Below are 23,087 nucleotides of genomic sequence, written 5' to 3' on the forward strand. Positions count from 1 at the left end.
CAGAATAATCAACTTGATGGAGCATACACATACATACATACATTACTGAGATATATTTAAATACAGGAACAATGCGCTTTCAAGCTTAACATCGCTCGCTTGTTTCATTATCAATGCTCTTGGTAGAGTCTCTTCTTAGATTAAATATAAACTGAACTATCCAGATGAATGCATATAATAAGTAGAGTGGAGACTTGGTCTGAGTATAGGCTAAACTACTCAGTTGCTGCTGCTGACTGATCTCCATCCTTGTTGTCCTTGTTGGACAGGCCGCGTATGCTGACGTCGTAGACAACCTCTTCAATCTTCTTCACGTCATATTTCAGGGCATCAAACCGCTTTCGTAAGCCATCGTTCTTCAAATTGAGCAATCGAAAGCCCGTGTTCAAGTCGCCAATAAAGTGCGAGATGTTCAGGGGTCGCTCATAGTCGCCCATCGTGACGGAATTCGTGGCAAACCGCGACAGCTCCGATGCAAGCTGCAATATGCCCAGCAAATAGTCCTCGACGTCCAAATGGAAGCCATCACCCGGCTTGGTCTTCACTATTGGCAGAAAAATCGAATGGAAATTAAAACGTTACCAGGCAGATAATGTTTACTCTACTCACAGCCCAGCATTTCGGCCACTGTCTCGCGGGTCACCAAAAAGCCCGCCTCCAAGTAAATAACCAAGGCAATGAGAAAAATCAATCGCTGTGTAATGTAGGTCCAATGATCGGAGTACCTGTGGAGAGCAGAGCATTAGACACCCACACAGCTATCATATCTGACTCACCTGTAGTATTGCCCTGGTGGCACCAATGTGGCCAATTTTACATATTTTTCGGCACAGGCTTCGATTAGCTTCCGGGCTGAGCCGCAGGCGCCGCTAACTAAACGTAAAAGGAGTTAGAAATGCCAACTTTGGCGCAAATGGGTCACCTACTTTGGCTTAAATCACTGTGAATTATTTGCAACTTGATTTGTGCGTCCTTTGCCAGGTGCTCAATTTCCCTCACCACAAGGCGAATATTCTGCAAATAAAGTCTTCCGTATAAGCACCTATTTTTTATAATATTCGGGTCACTTACCTCCCGTAGCTCCTGCTCGTTGTCTATATACTTTTGGTAATTTGAAAAGATATCCATATTCACGAAATTCGACATTTTGTGTACTTTAGCTTGTTTACGCCGGTGTAGATGCTAGAGATGGGATGTGTGTATAATGATGCGATATTGAAATTGCTTAGACAAGAAAGCTAGAGGTGGGCATGGACAGTCCATTCTTCGTGTACATCGGCGTGCGTGTTCGTGTTGAAATATTAAAATTTCGATGCCAGCAACGATCCCAGCCAGTAGTGTGATGTTTCCCAGCCCTGACCATAATGGGTTAAATTGTACATATATGTAAATTTGTGAATGCATGTATATAGAAACACTTTATATCGTTCCATATATGTACCTATTTTAATATCTACAACTTAAAATCCACTTCTTATTTCTCTGTAAACACTAAATATGAATTTTAAATATGAATTATTCTTGTAACTAAAAACATCGATTTTTTAGAAAAATCATCGATGACATCGATGTTTCTCCGCTCTAATTGTTAGACCAGGGCTGACTTCCTGCCAGACTTGTGTTTTGTTTTGTCAAATTAGTTTCAATTAAAATCAAATTCAGCTCGTGAAAAATGTCCTACGTAGGTTCTCCTCTACTCAAAGGGACGTCGTACAAATGGATTACAATTTGGTTTTTTGCAGGGTCAAGGCTACAATCCCTACGGCCAGCCCGGTGGAGGCTATGCAGCACCACCAGGCGCTTTTCCACCCCAAAACTCACAGGTGATTTATTTTACTATTTTATATTTATATTATATTCTTTTATATTTCAGGCCTCCTCACAGGCGCAGCAATGGTTTGCCATGGTGGATAGGGACCGTTCTGGAAAAATCAACGCTTCCGAGCTGCAGGCGGCGCTGGTCAATGGGCGTGGCGACCACTTCTCGGACAACGCATGCAAACTAATGATTAGTAAGTTGCCGCTTCTGGAGTCGCTATTGTGACGTCACGGCCATCAGTATGAAGGCGTGAAGGAACTTCTTTATTTCCGAAGCGCTAGCTGTGTCTATAAATATTTCCTAGCTGCCCCATATCTGGAGGTAGACGGGCGTGTTTGCTTAGATCGCCGCGCAGACATTATCGCGATTGTTTACTTAGCCGCTGCTTTTTATTATGTTTACTCAATCGCACTTAATGGCAAACTTTGGCCCTACTTGCAGGCATGTTCGACAACGACGCTAGCGGCACCATCGATGTGTACGAGTTCGAAAAGCTTTACAACTACATTAATCAATGGCTGCAGGTCTTCAAGACCTACGATCAGGACTCCTCTGGCCATATCGAGGAAAGCGAGCTGACTCAGGGTAAACTAATATAAAATATATTGCTATCATTGGTTGATGGTTGCTTAATGACTTTCGCGTTGTTCACAGCCTTCACGCAGATGGGCTTTCGGTTTTCGCCTGAATTCATCAACTTTCTGGTGAAGAAGAGCGATCCACAGACCCACAAGGAGGTGTCGGTGGACCAGTTCATTGTACTTTGTGTGCAAGTTCAGCGCTTCACGGAGGCCTTCCGTCAGCGGGACACGCAGCAAAACGGAACAATCACCATAGGCTTCGAAGACTTTTTGACAGTGGCAATCGGCTGCTCATACTAAACTTCGAGCATACGAAACTGTTTCCAAAGCAATCCAAACTCTTGCACACGGCACAGCCATCAGACACAACACTCATTTTTTTATTCCGTTTACTGTGCATTTTGTTTCAATTTATATGGTGTTTGCTAGCTTAGGTATTCGTCCTCTCACATTCATGTTATTGCAATCTCCTGGTACCAGAATCACCTTTCAAAAGTATTTGTTATATCAGCTCGACTAACACATAGTACAAAGTGTCTTGCGCCTAAAATAAAGTACATAGTTTTATAAAACGAAATTAAAATGGTTTTATTGAAAGTAAAAATTGTAGTCATTGTATATGAATAATTATCTTATCTTAGCAGTTTCACTGCCCCACGCGTAGCTGTATATTCTCGTGTATATGTGTATAATCTTCTTGTATATGCACACATCTTATGGTGTTTAAAATTTGAACGATTCAATGCGACAATACAAAGCTTATAAGTAATATACGCGTATGGTAAAACATTTAGACATTAAATTTGTTTTGGTTTTTGTTTTGGGAATCGTGTAGTGTACCCCATTTCTTTTTTTGGTCATCGGTAAACATTTTTAAATACAAAAACTCAGTCTTTAAGTCCATAAATGTATAAATCGAATGTCTTAAAGGAAATAAGGCAAATAAAATAATGGCTTTTCCAATGGCAAGTTCCAAACGATTCTCTGTAAAACTATATCAGTCAGAGTAAGAGTACACATGTGCATTCATACATATGCATATCAATAAAGATGGCATCGATTGAGGAGATCCAAGAATTGTCAAGGGTTTCTGTCTTAGGAAGCTTGATCAAACTTAATTAAGAGATCTTCGGGGCGGCAAGGGCTTGGAATTGTTATTTAGGGCAGGATTTTAAAAATGTTTCGAAGATACAGATGAGCCCTAAGAGTAATTTTATTTCTGGACAACAGCGAAATGCTTGATAATCTCTTAGTAATTAGTTGCCTTTTAAAAAAGATTCGTGTAAATATGTTGGGCATAAAAATCCTTAACTATAAAATCGTATAAAAATAAAGTCAATTGTGTTTCTCACATCTCACATAGGCTTATAAAATATCAGAATCAAAGTGTAAAATAATACGCAGCGTGAAATATTGTTCGGTTTGCAGTCGTGTCGTTGTCGTATGTTGCCTTAAGACTAATTTGATTATCTGCTTGATTAGATTGGTTTACGAGTGCTTATATTATATAAATTATTACAAGTAAACATTAAATATTTGGGATGACACATAGATGACAAGAAATATAATTCGTTAATTCGTCAAATCAAGACAAAAATGCTGGAGATTGCAGATCTCCTTTGTTGTTGGTATGTGTATATGTTGAACAGGGCTACAAATTAAATGGAAGCTTCAGTTGGTCCCCATAAAAGTATTATTTGGTATCAAATCGTATGCAGAGAGTTCCCTCCTACTTATTGCAGTCTATAATCAGCTTGCCCTGGGAATCGTCGGACATAGAGCCGCTCATGCCGTCACACTTCATAGAGTACTTGGAGCGGCGCTTGCTGGGCAGCTGGGGCAAGTCGGTGTGGTGCTTCCTCACGTGGACACCTAGGTTTCCGCGCTGCTTCGACTTGTATGGACAATAGGGACACTGATGGGATGGCTCCTTGCCACCGCACTCGACATTCTCGTGGCGACGCAGCGTAGACTTCCAGCGATATTTCTTGCCACAGTGACGGCACTCATAGACTGGTTCGCCATCCAGGCCAATGGCATTGGGACTGGTGATGCTCCCGTTGCTGCTACTGCCACCATAGTCACTCAGTGTGAACTCTAGATTGCGAAAGACTTGGGCCTGGGCCTCCAGTATGGAGTTGGTGGACCCTCCGTGGGCACTCGAATGGAACATGTGCAGCGAGCTGTTGCCGAACTTGCTCCCACCCTGTTCCATGAGATGTATATCGTCAAAGGCATGGAAGCGGCCATCATCTTCATCCTCCGTCGATGATCCCGGCTCGTTCTCGCACTCCGAGTGGCGCATATCGCGCTCCTGCTGCTTGCGCAAGAGGTTCTCCAATATTTTGGTTGGCGTGGTCTCGGTTCCATTTGCAGTCTCGACCTCCTCCTTGATGCGACGTTGAGGCGTCTGATGGCGCAGGATCTCCTGCGCACGCAGCTGTTGCTGGAAGCTGTGCAGACCATTCCGCATCAGGGCTTCGGCTATGGCAGCCGCCTGTGGTTTCGGCGCTGGAGCAACTGGAGCTGTGGTTTTGTTGGCAACCAACACAGACGTTGGTATGGCCTTGACACCACCAAGGCCGAGGCCTGTGGGGACCGCTGTCTTCAGAGTGAACTTGTTGCGCGGATGAAATGATGTAGCGCCAGCGGCAGCGCCCATTATTTCATCAGCATTCAAGTTTTTTGAAGCCGTATCGGAAGCGGAGCCGTAAACGGCGATCGCAGCAATGGTGGAAGGCTCCAATGTCTCGCCGGAGGTGGGAGACACCTGGCCGTACTGATTCATCTCTGTGTGGTCCAGTTGCTGTTGCTTCGGCACCTTGGCCGATTTGGTCTTGTAGAACTCGAACAGCATGTCCGAGACCTCAGACACAGACAGACGCTTGCGGCGAGATCCCGGCGCTTGGGCCTTTTGCTCGTCGCGCTTTCTTCCATTGAGAATACTACGCTGGAAACTGCGCTGAATCTCTGCTGTTCCCACTCCCGGGGCGGTGTTCTCCTTTCGGCTTAAGTCTGCAATCGGAAACATATTTTTGATTAGTTTTTGCCAAACAAACAATTATTTTAAATTTTATATTCGCTTTTCTCGCTTCTAGTTCCTTCAGTATGAGCTTTGTCGAACGACTTATGAGTTGTGACAAATGACAAATGAAAAAGCATGTTGTAACTCTCGGCCTGCTTGGGTTTGGGGTTAGAGCATGGAAAGGTGTTAGATGACAGAAAGCATGCAACAAACTAAAAGCAAAATACAGTAAATTATGAATAAGTAACGCAACACACATATAATTTTGGTTTAGCATTAAATAAACAGGGGTACACGTAATTTTCACTTTTATTAATATTTTTAACACATTTTTGGCATAAATTAAAATATCTTTTTTTACAGGCGGACCGCAAATAATATTTAAAATTTGGTTTTTCTTTTGTGGTGCTTCGATGTGATGATGCAATGATGATGTTGGAGATGTTTGTGGTGGGTGAATTTTTTAAACCGAAACCATCTTAAGTGTATCTCATTACCTGCTATATCTGTGAAAAGAGAGAATAATAGGTTAGTGATATCTTGAATTTCTATTCAATTTTTCGCTGGTATATCCATGATAGGCTGCGTTGATGTTGATCCGAATCTACCTGTAAATAAGCACAAATTCGGATTAATCAAATGATTTTAGATATATTTTTCCAGTGCAGTTAGTTGTGGCCGGTGTTTGCTTTTTGCGGATTTTGCTTGGGCAGAGCTTTTGATTATTAACTCATTTCACACTCGAATATTCAAATTCAAGTAATTGGTAAGTCGAGCTTAACCAGCTTTTCCTTGCACTCTGCCCACGCACAACCAGCCGCGAAAAGCATCCACTCTGCAACACAATCGAAACGGCACTAGTTGACGCAGCCTAGCTTACAAATTTTCAATCCCATCCAAGCACGAAGCGCAGGCAACAACGGAACCGAATCCTAAATCCTATGCGCAGCTGCAACGCACACACAAACACACACGCACAGTCAGGGGCTCGGAAAATTCTCGTCTTTGTGTGCGCGTGTGTATCTGTTGCACAGCAAGTGCAGGCCCTGGCCTGCGAAGAATCCTTGATTTATTTTTACTCTGGTTTTCTACCTAACTCAACAGTTGTTGTTTTTGTTGTTGCTATTCTCGTGGGTTCTGTTGTATCTTTCACTGTGTGTGCCGCCATGGCACAGACAGATTACGATCGGGAGAGGAAAACTTTCTCTGAGAGGAACTCACTCTCTATTTGAATCTGTGTTTGTGAGAGAGAAAGCAATCCGAGCAGGCGCACACAGAGGGCATCTGTGTGTGTTTATTTCTAGCTTCCGGTGGTGTTTTTCATGTTTATCCACACATGCATACATATGCACGTATGTATGTATGTATATTTCCCCAGCATTCTAGATGCATCTGTTCACTAAAATGTATTTCAAGGTCAAGCTATGAAAACTTAAGGGAGGCTGACATAAAAATACATTTTTTGACATGCTCATATGTATGTACATGTAAATGTCTGTGTGCCTGGTATGTATGCATGTGCTGAAACTGCAGCTTGAAGCTGTTTCATTTCTTAAGACCCTCACAGACATTATAATCCTGACTATCAAAATTTTCCATCGAATTTTCCACGAATTTATCCCACACAAATAGCTTCAGAACCAGCCCTTGAAACTTGTGTGTCCTCTTTGGGTCCTGCCCGGGTTCATATGTATGTTCATTTGTGTGTGTTTTAGGCTTTGCGAAGGCAAAGCCCAAAGAGGACACCGATAATGCAGGCAGGCAGTCGGACCTTGAGCGGCACGCATGCGCATTGCCAAATGGATAATATCAACGGAAAATCACGTGGGAAGCAGTACTGCAAAAGCCATTTGACGTCCACTCGCACCAACACACAAGAGAACCAGGCAGACAGGCAGCAGGCAGGCAGACGAGAAAGGAAAACTTATTTTTAGAAAAACACACACACAAAAAACGACCCATCCTGATTTATGTGTATGCAGTGTATGAGTCCTGAAACTCATTCTGGGTTTTGTGTGGGTGAACAAAGCATAGACTCAGTGAGTGAGAGAGATAGAGAGACAACGTGAGAGAGCGTTGGGAGTACAGTTAGTTTGTGGTTGCCCAAAATCGGTATGAATTGAGATTTTTGCAAGGCATCGTGCACTTCCCCTCTCAGCCATGGCCATAGCCATCCCATCCCTCTTGGGCTTGGCTGAAACCATTGTTAATAGAACCTGTTTGAAAAAGGATTATTTCCTTATCTTGATCTTTTTGTGCTGAAACCTGAATCTGATTGTGTTTTAACATTGAAAGGTTGAAAAGATCTTCGTCTACTTGCCTGTTTTATTCCAAACTCGATACTTCTTTGGTATCTTATAATATTTAGTAGTTAACCAATTATCTGCAAATAAAACAAAAAAAAAATTAAACCATTAATGAAATAATAAAATCAAGTATAAATAAATAATACTAACCATTATAAAAAGCAAAAAAACGGAGTTCTTTGAAACTATAAAAAAATGAAAATGAAAAAAGCAACAATTAATAGTTTTTTACATAACACTGGAATATCAATAAATATTGAAACAATAAATGTATAGGTATATGGTTTAAGACTTGATTCTTTTTATTAGCAATATGTAGAAAAATTATTAGATTAGATTGGACTTTTTTTCATATACCGACAATAATAGAGGTAAAACTCCACTTTTTGAATACCTACATAAATATCTACCTAATGTAATGAAAACTATTTATAAAATTATCTCAAGGCAACTAAATGCTTTTCAAGCAAGTTTACTCTGATCTTAATAATTAGGCGAGTTCTATTTTTTGGCTCATCCTTAAATATATAGAAAAATTTGTTATATTTTTGGTCTCTTCATTTCAATTTGGTACGATTTCTTCTATCAAAATATACAAAATGATCCTGGAATCCAATTTTATTCACACATCATCCTGGTAAGTGCTGGCACATCGCCTCAATCTAAATCAGAACTGAGTGCTCCTTGCGCATGTGCTCGTTGAGGAAGGCCTGGGAGCGGCACACCCGGGCGCAGAGCGGACATCGGTTCGCTTCGTACGGGGGGAAGCGCCTGGAGCTCTGGCGTTGTAGCTCGCGTCCCGGCACCAAGCTACTGGTGTCGATGGGAAGTTTCTGAGCGAGATAGTGCAAAGACCGGGCCGACGAGATGGACGCCAGCTGTTGCAATGCTATCATAGCGTCTGAATCGCTGGCCAATGTCTTCTTGTTGCCATTTTTGCTGTAAGTGCTGACGCGGTTCAAGGGCTCTTCGTTCTCACTCTGTTGCTCCAACGTCCCCGTCGGCGAAGGATTGTCTGATTTGAGGTCCTTGGTGCCCACTTTCGGCAATGGCCTAGATGTGCTGGCGGCGGAATAGTCCGGCTGAAGACCAGAAGATTCGTGAATGCGCAGGTTATATTTTTGCTCAAAAACCTCTGAAACGAGACAAAAATTTTTGGGAAATCAAAATAAAAAAAATACAAATCAAAACTTTAATCAATTGCACTCTCTAAAACAAAATGTTGTATAGAAATAATGTGGGAAACAATATTAATAGACACGACCCACATACATACATACACATACACTCAAGCAGTCGCACCCATACACGCATGTACATATATATAAGTTAAGGATTCAAACAAGAATTTTTGTCTATTTTACTCATATAATAGAAATGAAAGACTCTGAAGAAGAAACTGAAAAAACGGACTTCAATGGCAATCAATGATTTTTTTCGTTTCTTCTATTTATTTACAAAAGTCATTGTTTTTCGGGTTTGGCATTAACGAGAACTTGTCTATAATATGAATAATAATTGTTAACAAAACTTAAATGAACTCCTCCTCATGCTCCACTTTAATCTCAGACGTATAGAGGTATAGAGATTCGAGTTCTGTAGCGGCTGTCGCTTCTAATCCTGCTCCATCTGCAGTCTGTTTTGTGGTTTTGGCCTTAGGCTTTTGCTTATGAGTGGGTGGCTCTGCCGCCAGCTCAGCATCGTGCAGCTTCTTGTGGCGATTCAGATGAGATCGCCGCTTGAACCACTTTAGGCAGTAGTCGCACTGGAATCGCTTAAAGTCCTGACACTCCTCGCGCTGATGCAGTGACAGACGATTCATCGTGTTGTAGTAGCGTCCGCACTGGCACAGTAGCTGGTTCTTGGGACCGTGCCGCACAAAATCTACAGACAGACATAAACAGAAACAGAAACAGGATGTGGTTGGTTTTTGGGCCTCTGCATATATCTATCACACAAAGTACAAGGGTTCGAATTCACTCTAGATCTGGTGATTTTGGTGATGAATACAACAAATTCGTTTCAGTTGGACATTTTTATTGGCTGATAAATGATTGAACTAAATGACTTAGCACTAGCAATCAGTATGAATATATATATATGAATAGACCTTTTTAGTTGCACTCCTATCTGCAAATCCATCCACCTCAGCACAGTATAGTCCACGGATTTCTCCTAAAAAAAAAGAAAGAAGCATATTAGTTTTTGGTTTTTAGGTTTATGACGTAATTGAGATCCATAAATAAGTGTCTTAGATTCGATTGTAAACATTTATTTATTTTTTTTATTTATATTACTTTCATATACAAGGTTAATACGCATTGATTGGGTTAGTGTTTAAAATGTTACTTGTGTATGTATCAGTGTTTTAAAATACTTGTATGTTGAGCTAATTCAAAATTTGATTCTACCATACATATTGAGCAATTCAACTAGAACTTGTTCGTGGCTTATTCCGCTAGCTTAAACATATGTGATTACACATTGAGATCGTAAGTAACTGTGACTATTTTACAAAGTTTGTGCAGAGACTACACAAAGTTAAGGTTTGATTACTCTTTGGATTCATCACACATTACAGTAAGTAACACAACAACAAATGCTAAACACAGACTAGAATTCATGTAATTCGTACAGTTCCATAAGCCTAATTTCCCATATGTAGCGCCTCCACGGAATCAGAGTGCTTCTGGTTCATGTGCTTACGCAGATCCGACTTGTATTTGCACTTATGCGGACAGTGCGGACACCTGAGGGTGGGCTCCACGCCGCATTCGTAGTTCTTGTGCCGCTTCAAGGAGCCCTTGATCTTGTATGTCTTGCCGCACACATTGCAGGCAAACTTGCCGTCGTCCAGCCCAAACTCGTTCGAAACTTGCTGAAGAGTCATGGTTGTGGCAGCATGAAGATTATTTCCCAGCCCATTAATATACAGCTTATCGTGATGCGTATGAACCTCTTCATCGTCGTGCATCTTCTCCCCATACTCCTCGTCGAGCATGTTCTCGTGTGAATCAACCTTCAACGCAGCCAGTTCCAGTTCACGTTCGGCATCATCCGCATCGGCTAGCAAAAGGCCAGACTCATGACTGGACACCACAGTAGTGCTGGCCATATTGGAAGCTGCCATTGATATGCTGGTGGATCCATACTGCATCACATCGCGCAGGAGCATCTTGTCCTCCAGCCGGGAAGTGTCTATCTTGATGTACTCCTGTCGTGCCTGCGCCGGCTGGATAGTCAGCTGGTGGCGCTGTGACTGCTGCTGTTGCTTTACTATCTGTATAGTGGTTGCCTGGGGCTTGTGAAGCAGGCTGGTGGTGTTTGTGTTCGTGGTGGCATTCTTGGTAAGTGTGGGTATCGTGTACTGGATGTTGCCCACCGGGTTGCCCAGATCATCGGGCGGCAGCTCCACCACTACCGTGGCCCCAGACAATAGTCTCGATCCTCCGCCATTGCTCAAGCTGGCACCAGTGCTGAGAGTCTGGTTGGGGGAATGGCCTCCAGTGTCACTGGATATTGAGTAGGGCACTGTCTCCAGAATGGTCCAGTAGCCATCTGCAAAGAGTGCAAAACAAGAAAGAGGTTAATTAGTAAGCCGCTGGCTAAGTTCCTCAATGATCTGGTATATAATTACTTGTAGCATTAACAAGTGTCTGAGCTGGCTGCTGGACTCGTCCAATATGTTCTGGGATTGGTGGATTGTGGGTTCAAGGATGGTGTGGACTATAAACTTGGACTTTTTTTTGGGTTTTTTTGCTGTAACGCATATATGATTTTGTTGCTTTATTCTTAATCGCTTGCATTTACAATATACAATAATAAAAAAGTACACAAATTCTTGTTTAGCTCGTACTCTGGTTTTCTTTTTGTAGAACCGAGAACTATATTTATAGGCGTATATGTAGGTACATACATACATACATATGTACATTAGAATTTTAAATGTACAACTGAGGAATATTCATGTTGAAAAAGTGGCAAATAAATGGCGCTTTAAGTCTTTGATTGCTTCACATGCGAAAGCCTTAATTGCTGGCAAGAATATTTGAGTTTGAGAACACCAACCACAGTAGAACTAAGTATATAAGTTTTCCATATGTCTGCATATGGGAGGGGGGTATGTATTTATATGTACTCGTATATGGTGGCATGTACGTATCGTATCGGTATTTATGTATGTATTTAAATAAAATGGTCTTGGACCGATTCGGCTAACTTAGGCATAACTCAACATAAAGAAAGTAAAACGAGAGAAGAGTTACAACGGAATGCGCTCAGAGAAATTGTTTGTAAGTTAAAAGTTCTTTAAGTAATTTGTGCAGGAATGTGGACAGGCTGGGGAGTGCCACAAAGATGGGATCGGTTGGTTTGTTGGTGGGTGCGGGTGCGGGCACAGGCACAAGTACGCATTGGAGGTAGCTACTACTTGGACAAGCAACTATTGTCATTATTCATTTGGTAAACATTTCACATTACGCCTCTCGAGATGCTGCTCATCGTGTCAGCTTAGCTTAGCTTAGCCATCATCGTCGTAGTCGTCATCGTCCTCGTCGCTTTCTTGCATGGGAACAGCCGTGATGGTCAGATCGCGACCAGCAAAGTCAAAGTTGATTTCACACAATGCTGCGGCCACATCGCTGTCCATTCCTCCACCATCGTTGTCACCATCATCAGCATCTCCGTCCCCATCCCCATCGCCATCGCCAGTGGCCTCGTCGTTACTCATATCATCCTCATTGCGTATCACATACAGGCTCTCCTCATCGTCGCGAGCCTGCTCATAGAGCATGCAATGCTTGCGCTTGGCGTGGCGTAACACGTGATCCTTTCGTCGCGAGCGGTACTCGCAGGACACGCACTTGTATTTCTTCTGCTTGAGGCAGTACTTTCGGACGTGCTCCTGCAGCTTCTGGGGCGACTTATAATAGCGGTTGCAGTGCTTGCACTGCATAAAGGAGTCGCGGGAGAGGCCCGCACTGGGATTGGAGGCACGCAGGCTGCTGCTCTGATTGCTGCTCGACGTTGTTGTGGTGGCATTGGTGGCGTTGGTGTTGGTGTTGGCGTTGGTTCCACTACTGTTGTTGTTGAGATAGCCATAGTAGTCGTCGTGGCTGGCGGTGGCACTCGTCGAGGTGTCCACGCCCAGGAGACTGCCCAGTATGGGATAGATGTCTGCTGGTCAGCACAGCAAGGAGGTGTCAAAACAAAAAGAGAACAAAACAAAATCAAATTAATTGCCGGCAAAAAACTGATCAACTTAAGCTATGTAAAATCGTTTAATAAAAATAATATAGAGAACTTAGTGTTGTTTGGCTACTACCCAATAGGCGCTGATTATGATGATTGATGATGATGATGAAACCGATGGTTGTGATTGTTGTTGGCTGTGGTTCATTGCTGTTGATGCAGTTTAGCAGCGTTGGGGACGGATGATGGTGATGATGACTGATAATGATGGTGTGTGTTGACGATATGGTATGGTTGACACAATCCCCAGAGAGCTACATGTATGCACATATACAAAAGCCACTCAAGCATTTCTATAAACAAAAACTTGATAATATATACAGAACAAAAGAAAAAATCACAAAATCAGATGTTGGTGTTGGTGTCGTTGGTGGGATTTTCAAAACTACAACAATACAGCAAATCAAATTACATTTATCATATATTTTGTGTTATATAACTATGATCAGTTCACTCTTCAATACAATAGCAATGTTAGGCATTTGAAGGCCACCCAAGGGTCATCGGTCTCCTTGAAGTTGATCCATTATGATCCACCTAGAAGAAGAGAAAAATTTATATTAGTTTAGGGTTTTCAAAGAGTTTCATGGAGAAATACATTCTCTTGATGATTGCTGGAGCAGGAAACTATGAGGGAGTTCGGAAAATGTCAAACAGATTCTTTTAAATTTTTGTTTTTTTCTTTTTCTATCATTTAATATATTTTTTAATTTACTTTTATTTGTTGGTTGGTTTATGCCTGTTTACTTATAACAATTAGATCGTTTTACTTGTTTAACATTTAAAATAGTTTCACAAATTTTGTTTAAGGCGTTTTTCGGCTTTATACACAATTACATAATTAAATTTACTTTGAATTCGTACTAGATTTAATTCGTCTTGTTAAATTGGTTTAAGCACACTTTTCATAATCTAACTGGCATTTAGAATGTCCTTTGTTTCGTTAGATTTTTTTTACTGTGTAAATATATTGGTATCTTTTCTCAATTTGTTAATCTAAATTGCAGTGCAAAAGCAATTTAATTTTCGTTATGTACCTATACATTTTTTTTATTTTGATTTTGTAAATTTTTTTATTGGCGCAAACTAAGCTTGGTACATTGGTAACAACTCGAATCGGTTGGTGTTTCATGCATTTTATTTTCGTAGCTCTGCGTAGCTCATTTTCAACATTAACTATTCGTGAGGCGTGCGTCAACAGCAATTAACATCCATTTGACATTTGTTTTATGTTTTCTTTTTGTTAACCTATGGCTAATATATTTCTTGATTTTCATATGTTTGCGGTGTGCTTTGAATTTAGTTCCCCATTTTCGTTTCACAAGATTTTTGCAGCAATAGAAGAGAAAAAATAGTTTACAAACTAAAGAAATAACGAACAGAAAATTATTCTTAATAGAGACAAACAAAATATCCGATTTTCTTAAATTATAGATGTATTTGATTATATTATGTTTGTGTTTGTGTGTGTGTGTTTGAAAAGAAAGGCCCTTCCCATTTCCGTAACCGACTTATTGCCCACTCTTTGATCTGCCCTGCCCCGATCTGATCAGATCTGTTCCACGCTTCGTTTCACTCCTCTACGTTTCAATCACAATTAATCACATCGATCCATATATATGCATATATATGTGTATGTATGTATGTATGTTTGTATGTATGTAGCTATATATACATAGATATATATTTTCATTATATATAATTTTACGTTCACAGCTCCTAGTTTACAACGTTTTAAAAATGTGTATATTTTGTGTGTGTTTGGATGTTTATAAATCTTTGATATTAATTATTAACAAAAATAAGAAGAATACATTAGTTGAAAAAGAGTTATCTGGGTTAGTACAATTTCTCGAAAAATATTTCACTTTTTTTGGATGTTTGTATGTATGTTTTACATATAGTACGGATAGGTAGTATCTTTTCGCTCCTGTACCCAATCGAAATCTGCTCAAACTTTGATGTTTGCTTATGTGCTAGGTGTCTGTGTTGTGTGGGTACGTGTAAGGGGGTTTGTGTTAGTAAATTGTTTGTTAATCAAATTATATAGAATTTATCACATGCTTTTCTTTACACTTTAACTATACGACTCGAAGGCTTGCCATTATGGACCACATACGAGTATGCAATGCCGCGGCTCGTCTTTCTTGCATTTTTTTTTTCTCATTTCTCTAGTACGACGAGTATATGGTTCAATTCGAGTCCATCACATGCGCTGTTGATAAATTATAATATAGGTGTGACCGATGGACATCCATCTTATCTTCTTCCCTTTCGTATATTTGTTGTAACATAAAAATTAGATGTTTCCGCTTAGAAAAGTAGTTAAAAATATTATGATGTATACATAAATAAGAACCACAACCTTAATAGACAAAAACTAAATAAAGCGCGTTTTGATTATGGGTTACACAAAAAAAATGATACAGAATGTGAATTTCGTGTGGTGCACATCGATCTTCGTGTTCTATAACAAAAGATAAGCAGAACTCTAGAATCTGACTAGCGCAACAAAGCGACTATATAATATGTATATAATGTTTATAAATATTAAAACAAGCAGAAAACCAATGGAAATCTTTTGAAAATTGTCAACGAATTATAATTTGCAAATTTTCTTCACCTAATTCGAATACTGACCGATATGAATTTTGCTTTTTTTTTTGTTATGATTTTCAATATTTTTTCTCAATAATTTGAACAAATTTGTAATAATCGTTTTTTTTTTGTTGGTATTTGATTTGTGCCAGTTTGTTGTCTGTAGATTATTTTTATATGTTTATCACATTTTTTGTGTGGCACAAACTGCTGACAAAAACTGTACTTTACTTTTCTGAATTTTTTAGAAAATTTAAATTAAACTTTTTGTGTCTAATTTTGTTTAGGGGTATTAGGTTGGAGTACCTAATCAACTCTGTTATACATTTAAGCTCTTTCATTTGTATATCAACAATTATAAAAATGTTAGTGTATGTGTCTATGTGTGTCTGTGTGTGAGTGTGTGAAACAAACTCCCGTCAATATCTATAACTATATATAATCGTAATCGTATCGTTTTATAACAAGACTCCTCTTTGCCGCATTCACTCGTTTCTCAATTTTGACATCAAAATAATTATGTTAAGAGAAAGTATACAATGTTATGATTACTATTAATTACAATGAGGACTATATTCTTTATATCACATACCAATTTATATTTCTGACTGTGACTCGATGCGAGTTTCCCCAACCCATTTACATTGCCAATTCCCTCTTGCCTCCCTCTTCCTTACATCACTCCCTGCCTCGCACTTGTACATGCTGCTAATGTTAATGTTATTTAAAAATAATTAATAACTGATTTTTTGTATCGTCTTAAAATTGTTTGCCTTGTGTAGAGAAACGCCCCCACCCAAAGCCACACTTATTTCATTTCGTTTTCTCTTTTTGGTCAAATTAAAATTCCCGCTATCACATATCGTGGTTCATAATTAAATAATAATTTTAAAAATTTCATGGAATGAGCACAAGATAAATTATTAAAAATTTCTGTGTTTCTTTGCTTTTGAAAAAAGAGTAGATAGAGATCGTTGAGTTTCAGCTACTAGCTATAATTTGTTATATTACTATATACTCGCAGTATGTATCATGCATTCCTGTGGCTTTTGGGGGTGCGGTCCTAAGCAAACCGTCAAACTTTTTGCAAATTTGAGTTTGTGAATATAGACAAACGAAAACATGTGAAAATGTGAAGAGCAACGATTGTTTTATCTGTTTTTTTTTTTTTTTTTTTGTTTGTTTTGTTTTTTTGGTGCGCGTAAAATATTGCACGTACGCCATCAAAGCGGTCTAACTTACGGCCTACCTCTGACTCTGACTCCGTGTAACCTCCATAGTGTATCCCTCTATGTTTAATGGTTCCTTTCGTTGAACTAACCTAAGGCGCGTGAGAGGGCGCTGCACTAGAAATTACACTAAGATTAATGTGAATGTGTTTTGCGTTTGCTGCTGCTACAATAAAATGCATAACTTTCCCCATTCTTTCGTATTTTCACCACAATCAAGAAGAAATTCATTGAGATCATTGAGTTTTCCAAAGGACTTATACATCATGCAACATGCGGCGGGCCCGCACTCTCACGCGCCTCTCAAATAATTTGCTTCTCAGCTCTGCCAATTCGAAAAAAAAATTTTTGTTATTTTACTGTTACTGACAAAAAAAAAAATTAAACCAGAAAATAATTGAAAATAAGCTAACAATTAGGATTTGTTAATATTCCATCTGTATATACATAGTTACGAGTTAGTTATCTGTATATATATTTTTTTTATGTATATGTAAAAACGACTATATTTTTCAAGATCATTTGGAAAATTATATAAAACCGCACTCTGGACTGGACTGGACTGTGGTTAGGACTCTGACTGAAGCTGAACTGACACTAAGCCCTGAACATGAACCTAATAACCTGACCTGCCTTTAAGCAATCCAATTCTGATTGTGGGATCCTAGTTAGATCCCAGATCTGGGTCAACAGCAACAAGTTGTTTGAGAGCCTGGCGTCGTAGATTGCCATTGCAGCGTTTGTTGTATCATCGATGTTGGTGAGTGCGCATGTGCAGCACAAGATTGTGTTTGTGCTTCGACTTCTTGTGACAAATGGGGCACTCGAACTTCGGCTCCACGCCGCACTCGAAGCGCACATGGCGGTTTAGGCTATGTGGACGGGCGTAGGTGTTGCCACATCTATCGCAGGCGTAGGCACCGCCACCACCTCCACTCCCACTAGTGTTCCAATTTCCACCAGATCCACCGGCTGCCGCTGCCGCTGCTGCTGCTGCTGCAGCCGCCGCCGATGTAGAGGCTCCACTTGTGGAGGAGGCACTTGTGTTGTTGGCCGCCAGGCCAGCAGCTGTAGCAGCGGCCACCATGGCAGCAGTAGCACTGCTCGATGGGTCCGGCCCAGAGGTAGCTACCATGCCCCCACTGCTGCTGCTGTATCGGCGCGTTGGCGTGTCTGGGCGTGCCACTGGGCCCGTTCCAGCTGTATAAATCAACTGTGGCAGTGGACGACTATGCGGATGATGCAGATGGGGGTGCTGTCCCAAGGACAAGGAACCGGACCCTCCGGCCTGTGCAGCGGCCAGCAGTACTTTGGCAAAGTCCATGCGCAAATCACAGGGCTCCATGCTGTCCTCTTCGTTGCTGTCGTCGTTGTCCCCGTTGCCGTGCCTGTGTTGGGATTTGGGTACCAGCGGGTGTCCTGTGCAGTGCGTGGGAGTGGTACGGCCACTGTCGATCCGGAGTTCGTGCTCGTTGTGGTCGTCCAGGTTTGTACTCGTCTCAAACTTGATGACGCCCATGGGCGTTCCGATGGGACTGGTGTACGGACTGGTCTTCATGCCCATCAGGCTGTAGCTCCTGTTAGTGGGTGACAAACGGCCAAAGTCTAGTGAGAATGGGTGAGACAGAAAAGCAGGAAAACTATTTTAGTTCTTCATTTAATGTACGTCGGTTTTCAAAGATTGCATGTCTCCTCTCTAGATGGAAATTATAAAAATACCTAAAACTAATTGGAAGTAAATAAAAAATTAAGGGGTTTACCGTGATTTTTTATAGTTTTTTGTTGGTTTTTTGGTTATATGTTGCTTTAGTGAGAGATTTGATGCTATGGATTGGAGTGGACTGAACTTGTGTGGGTGTGTGTAAATTTGTGTTGATGTGTGTGTGTGTCTTGTGTGGGTGTGTGTGTGTGAGATTTCTTTGTGAGTAGGCTGTAAAGTAAATGTATTATTAAATATTAAATTAAAACACAATGAGTACAGTCAAAAATGTCGAGAAAACAGTTGGAGAGCTAAGCAATAAAAAAAAAAAAAATTAATAGACTTTTGCTCAAGTTACAAGTGAGAAATGGTTAAAAATATCATCTATAAGAATGTGTGTTGGATGGTTAGTGACAAAAACACTTATTAACAATAATGGAAGGGGAATAGGACATATAACTCGTGGAGCTTGGAGACAGAACAGGAACAGGATAGCCTCTTCAGAGCTGCCTCGGCCTAAGTGCATTATTCTTTTTTTTTTAATCAATTTTTATAAATAAAAAATACGCATGCAATATTAAAATGTAGGGAACAAAACTTAAAAAATTATAAATAAATAAGTTGAAAAGATTTGGATAGAAAAATGGATATTTATAAAATACAATTCTATACAAACTAAGTTGGTTTTCGTTTTCTCATTTTCATATTTTAATTTGTAGATAATTAAATGCTATATAGTATATTAATAAGATAGATGTATACGCTTCACAATCGCTAAGAGAAGACAGGTAGAGAGGTAGAAGAAACTTAAAGTTAAACCTTCGGCAATACAAACGAATGGAATGTGAACAAAAAACAGAACAAACTACAAATCTAGTTCCATACATAGTCATATAGATATAGTTACTTCGTCTAACAGATACATATATGTATAAGGTCTAGGAAGGATACATAGTTATGCATATCTATTGTTTATAAAGTATTTATATATAAATGTACGTTGTAGTAGTTAAGCATGCAAACAACAATAAGAGGGAGAGGCAACACCATAATTGCGTTGTTTGGCTGTCGTTCATCAGGCAACATCACATCACATCATCATCATCAAAATCACATCACATCCATCCACCTGAAATAGAGATCTGATTAGTATGGATTCATAGCAGGGGTACGAATGCCTAAGACTATGTATCGGAATTAGGGTAGGGAGAGATGGCGAATGATGAGTGGAATATCTGTGAAGTGTCTGTGGATGGAATGGAATGCAAAATTTCTATAGAGGAATATATAGTTGAAATAAGTACAACTTCAGTGTTTGGTATTTTGTTTTTGACATTTGCTTTTAATTGTATTTCGAAATTTCTTTGGTTTTTGGTGTTGGGTTTTAATTTTAGTTTTAATACATGTTGCCGGCTTTAATTGCGATACTCAGTTGAGTTGAAATACACTTTATTATAATGGTAATACAGAATCTTTCTAGCAGGTTTATAGAGGTATTTGTTCCTTTCTGGTTTTTGGTTTACATTACAATTAGGTTTGGGGAATCTGATGGGACACTAGTGTCTTATCTCCTGTCCTTCCCTGTGTTTCTATTTTCAGTGCCGGTTCAGATTCGTGATTCTGTTCGTTTAAATCTAACAATTTCCAAGCATACTCGTACATGCGCTGATATTTCGAATTAATTTTGTAAACATTGTCATTATCAATTATAATTTGTGTCTAAATTGAAAATATTATTCCGTTATCGTTTTTTTTTTTTTTTGACTAGATAATCGTTTATAGGTAATAATTATTATATAAGCATAACTTAATGACCAGAAATCAATCTTTAAAATGTTTCTAACAAATTAAAAAGCTATTGCGTATGCAAACGTAATATAAAACCAAAAATACATATTAATATTAAGTATCTTTAGAGGGGCATTTGCTTTATGTCCATGCCATGCATATAGTTAGGGGTCTTTTATTTCCATACTTAATACAAAAGTTTCTGTTTTGGTTCACAAATGTTGCTGTGACGACTAGTTCAATTACTTTTCTCTTGGTTTTGTTTGCATTTTTTTTTTTTGGTTTTTTTTTTTTTTTAGTTTTTTCTGGGAAAAAATGTACACATATTTATATGTTTTATGTTTTTCGTGAGAATTGTCTAAAGCAATACAATATTTTTTGGTTTGTTTTATCGTTTTGTTGTTGTTTTTTGTAGTTTTTGTTTTTGTTTTGTATTGCAATCTATTTCTAATTTTTTTACGATTTGGTTTTCTGCGCCGGTGTCTGGGCCCAACGGCATCGTTTGGCTTGCTTAACGAAAGGAAAGTTTGGGGAAAAAATCCAAGTCAGTTTCAGAGATCCACTGTGAAAACTCAAGATGAACGCATAACTAAAATTTGTACTAAGAGAAGATGTACAAAACCGTCCTCAGCCGTTGCCCAGACTCACATAATTTGGATTTAATACAAGTCCAAATCTCTCTTAAACACTGTCCTGCTGAAATACCAAGGTGTAGGTGCTGCTGTTGCTGTTGTTATTGTTAATGTTGCCAACGTTGCTGGTGGGCACAGCAAGTGGTGGCGGTGGAACGGACTGGGGCTTCTTGTCCTCCTCAGCGTCCTTCTCGCGGTCCCGACACTTCGTGTTGAGATGGCGCTTCAGATTACTGTGGACATTGGTAGCATAGCCGCACATCTTGCTGCAGAAATATCGCGGCGGCAGACCGCACTCGTTCTTCAGGTGACACTTGAGGCTGTTTTTCCACTTGTAGGTGCGGTTGCAGTTGCGGCACACCCATGGCTTCTCAATGTCGGCGTTGTAGATCATGTCGGCGGAGTGCTCAAGAGACTCTTTGCGTGTGCGCTTGTTTTGGACCAGGATGCGGTAGCGGTTGTCGTCTGAGTGGGACCAGTGAAGATTCAGGTTCTGCGCATCTATGGGCAGGCTCAGCTTGTGGCCCAGCAGCGTGGAGTTGGCCGTGGTGATGCTGGCCCCGCTGCTTGTCCCAGCGGTCGACGCATTAATGTGGTTGGGACCCGATATCGTCGTTATTGTGGCTGGTATGGTGGGCAGCTTGATCTGCAGCGATTGACTGGTGGGTTGGAGCTGCAGGTGCTGCAAGTGCTGCTGCTGTTCGAGCAGTTGCTGCTGCTGCTGGGCACTGAGGACGATCTTCTTTACGCCCGTCCCCGAGCCCGACTTCTGCTTCTCATTAGACTGTTTAGCGTGCTTCTGGGTGGCCGCAGCTGTCGTCAGCAGATCATCGTCATCATCATCGTTGTCCATCAGATAGCTATCCTCGAACTCCTCATTCTCGATTTTCACCGCATCGTAGGTCCAGGACAACGGACTGGCCAGCTTCAGATCATAGTCAAACGTGTTCTCATCGTCAATGGCCTCGTTGCAGACGGCTTCGTCACCATTGATGGACATATTGTCGGGGTTCTCGATCTTCACAATCACCTCAGTCATGGTCTCATCTATGCTGTCCAGCTCCACACCAGCAGCAGCCAGGGCAGCAGCCGAAGCGGCATCCACGTTGCAGTTGCTCGAGGAGCTCTTGTTGCCACCATTAGCCGGCGTTATGCAGGCGATTGTTGTGCGTCCGATGCTGCCGATCCGGGTTACCGTTTGGGTCAGTGTCTGGCTCACATTGCTCTTGCTGATGTTGTTATTGATGTTGTTGCTAGTGGAGCTAGTGGCCTTCTTGGCGGCGGTGGCTGCTGATGCTGCTGCAGCTGCTGCAGATCCTGCTCCTGCTGATGATGCTGCTGCTGCTGTCGTCGTCGTCGTCTTGATGGGCGTTGATGTCTTGTTAGTGGTTTTAGCATCGTTTTTGAGTGACTTTTTAGACTGTGTTAGTTTGTCTGATATTAGTTTGGTTTTATTTTGTCGATGTTAGTCATGAAATAGAAATTCAGAATGTAAGTTAATGGATTTGTTAAGGATTGTGTTTATATATATTACAAAAAAAAAAAAACATGTATAAAAACTCATGATGTGCCTGTGTGTGTTCAGCAACAAAAGAAAATGAAGACTGCAAAAGAAAAAATCGTTATAAAGTTCAAAACGCAGTAAAACAAAATCGGAATAACAAATGAAAGAAATCAGGTATCAAGTAAAATTTGAATGTCAATTGGTATGCTCAAAATACCTGTGGAATCGTCAGAGCTCTTTCCTATGACGGACTGATCGGCCAACATGAGCCAGTTGCGCACACGTATCCGGGACTCTCCGCTTTCATCTGGAAACACGTTAGACAGCATTGGGGATTACGTTAGTAGATATTCATTACTTTCAGAAATTGTATAGCTTATAAAAGATCGATTGATGTGTGCCTAAACTGAATGATTCCTAACCTTTTATTATTTTTTTTTTTTCTTTAGTCAATAATTTGTGTGGTAAAATGAAGAGTTTCCAAAAATGAAATAAAACTTTAGTGTCTTAAAATAATAATTATAATACTTACAAGCAGTAAATAAAACGCTACAAAATCTGTGTGTGAAAATTAAAACATAAGTAATGTGTATCAACGTAAGGTTAGCTAGATATATAGATATAAATCATCTGGGAACGCACAATGCACACAAGTT

General features: G+C 40.3%; 3 protein-coding genes across 12 annotated transcripts in view; 1 reads left to right on the plus strand and 2 right to left on the minus strand.

Annotated features, from left to right (window-relative positions):
* Nucleotides 1-13: 13 nt before the first annotated feature.
* LOC111080650 (translin) lies at nt 14-1,217 on the minus strand. Its single transcript, XM_022376391.2, has 5 exons — nt 1,072-1,217; nt 927-1,014; nt 777-873; nt 610-725; nt 14-544 (listed from the first exon to the last, which is right to left on the minus strand). The coding sequence occupies exons 1-5, from the start codon at nt 1,144-1,146 to the stop codon at nt 216-218; spliced, it is 705 nt and encodes a 234-aa protein (XP_022232083.2). The 5' UTR covers nt 1,147-1,217; the 3' UTR covers nt 14-215.
* Nucleotides 1,218-1,571: 354 nt separating this feature from the next.
* LOC111080651 (peflin) lies at nt 1,572-2,977 on the plus strand. 2 transcript variants are annotated; one of them, XM_022376393.2, is made up of 5 exons: nt 1,572-1,681; nt 1,743-1,823; nt 1,886-2,012; nt 2,261-2,404; nt 2,474-2,977. In XM_022376393.2, the coding sequence occupies exons 1-5, from the start codon at nt 1,673-1,675 to the stop codon at nt 2,698-2,700; spliced, it is 588 nt and encodes a 195-aa protein (XP_022232085.1). In that variant the 5' UTR covers nt 1,572-1,672; the 3' UTR covers nt 2,701-2,977. The 2 variants fall into 2 exon arrangements, with proteins under 2 accessions (XP_022232085.1, XP_022232084.1); XM_022376392.2 differs by having other exon boundaries at nt 1,573-1,681; nt 1,874-2,012.
* A 910-nt stretch (nt 2,978-3,887) lies between these two features.
* LOC111077044 (longitudinals lacking protein, isoforms N/O/W/X/Y) overlaps nt 3,888-23,087 on the minus strand; it is a 60,795-nt gene continuing 41,595 nt past the window's right edge. The window contains exons 6-7 of one of the 9 annotated variants that reach the window (XM_022371162.2): nt 22,649-22,738; nt 19,512-22,361 (exon numbers count right to left, since the gene is read on the minus strand). In XM_022371162.2, coding sequence (XP_022226854.2) covers nt 20,977-22,361; nt 22,649-22,738 — 1,475 coding nt within the window. In that variant the 3' untranslated portion in view covers nt 19,512-20,976. Of the gene's footprint in view, nt 5,416-8,374; nt 8,867-9,247; nt 9,616-10,357; nt 11,290-11,532; nt 12,910-17,343; nt 18,414-19,511; nt 22,362-22,493; nt 22,532-22,648; nt 22,739-23,087 lie in introns of those variants that run through there. The other 8 variants (XM_022371177.2, XM_041592894.1, XM_041592897.1 and 5 more) reach the window with 8 other exon arrangements.

The sequence above is a fragment of the Drosophila obscura genome, unplaced genomic scaffold, assembly GCF_018151105.1.
Source record: "Drosophila obscura isolate BZ-5 IFL unplaced genomic scaffold, ASM1815110v1 contig_186, whole genome shotgun sequence".
NCBI lineage: Eukaryota > Metazoa > Arthropoda > Insecta > Diptera > Drosophilidae > Drosophila > Drosophila obscura.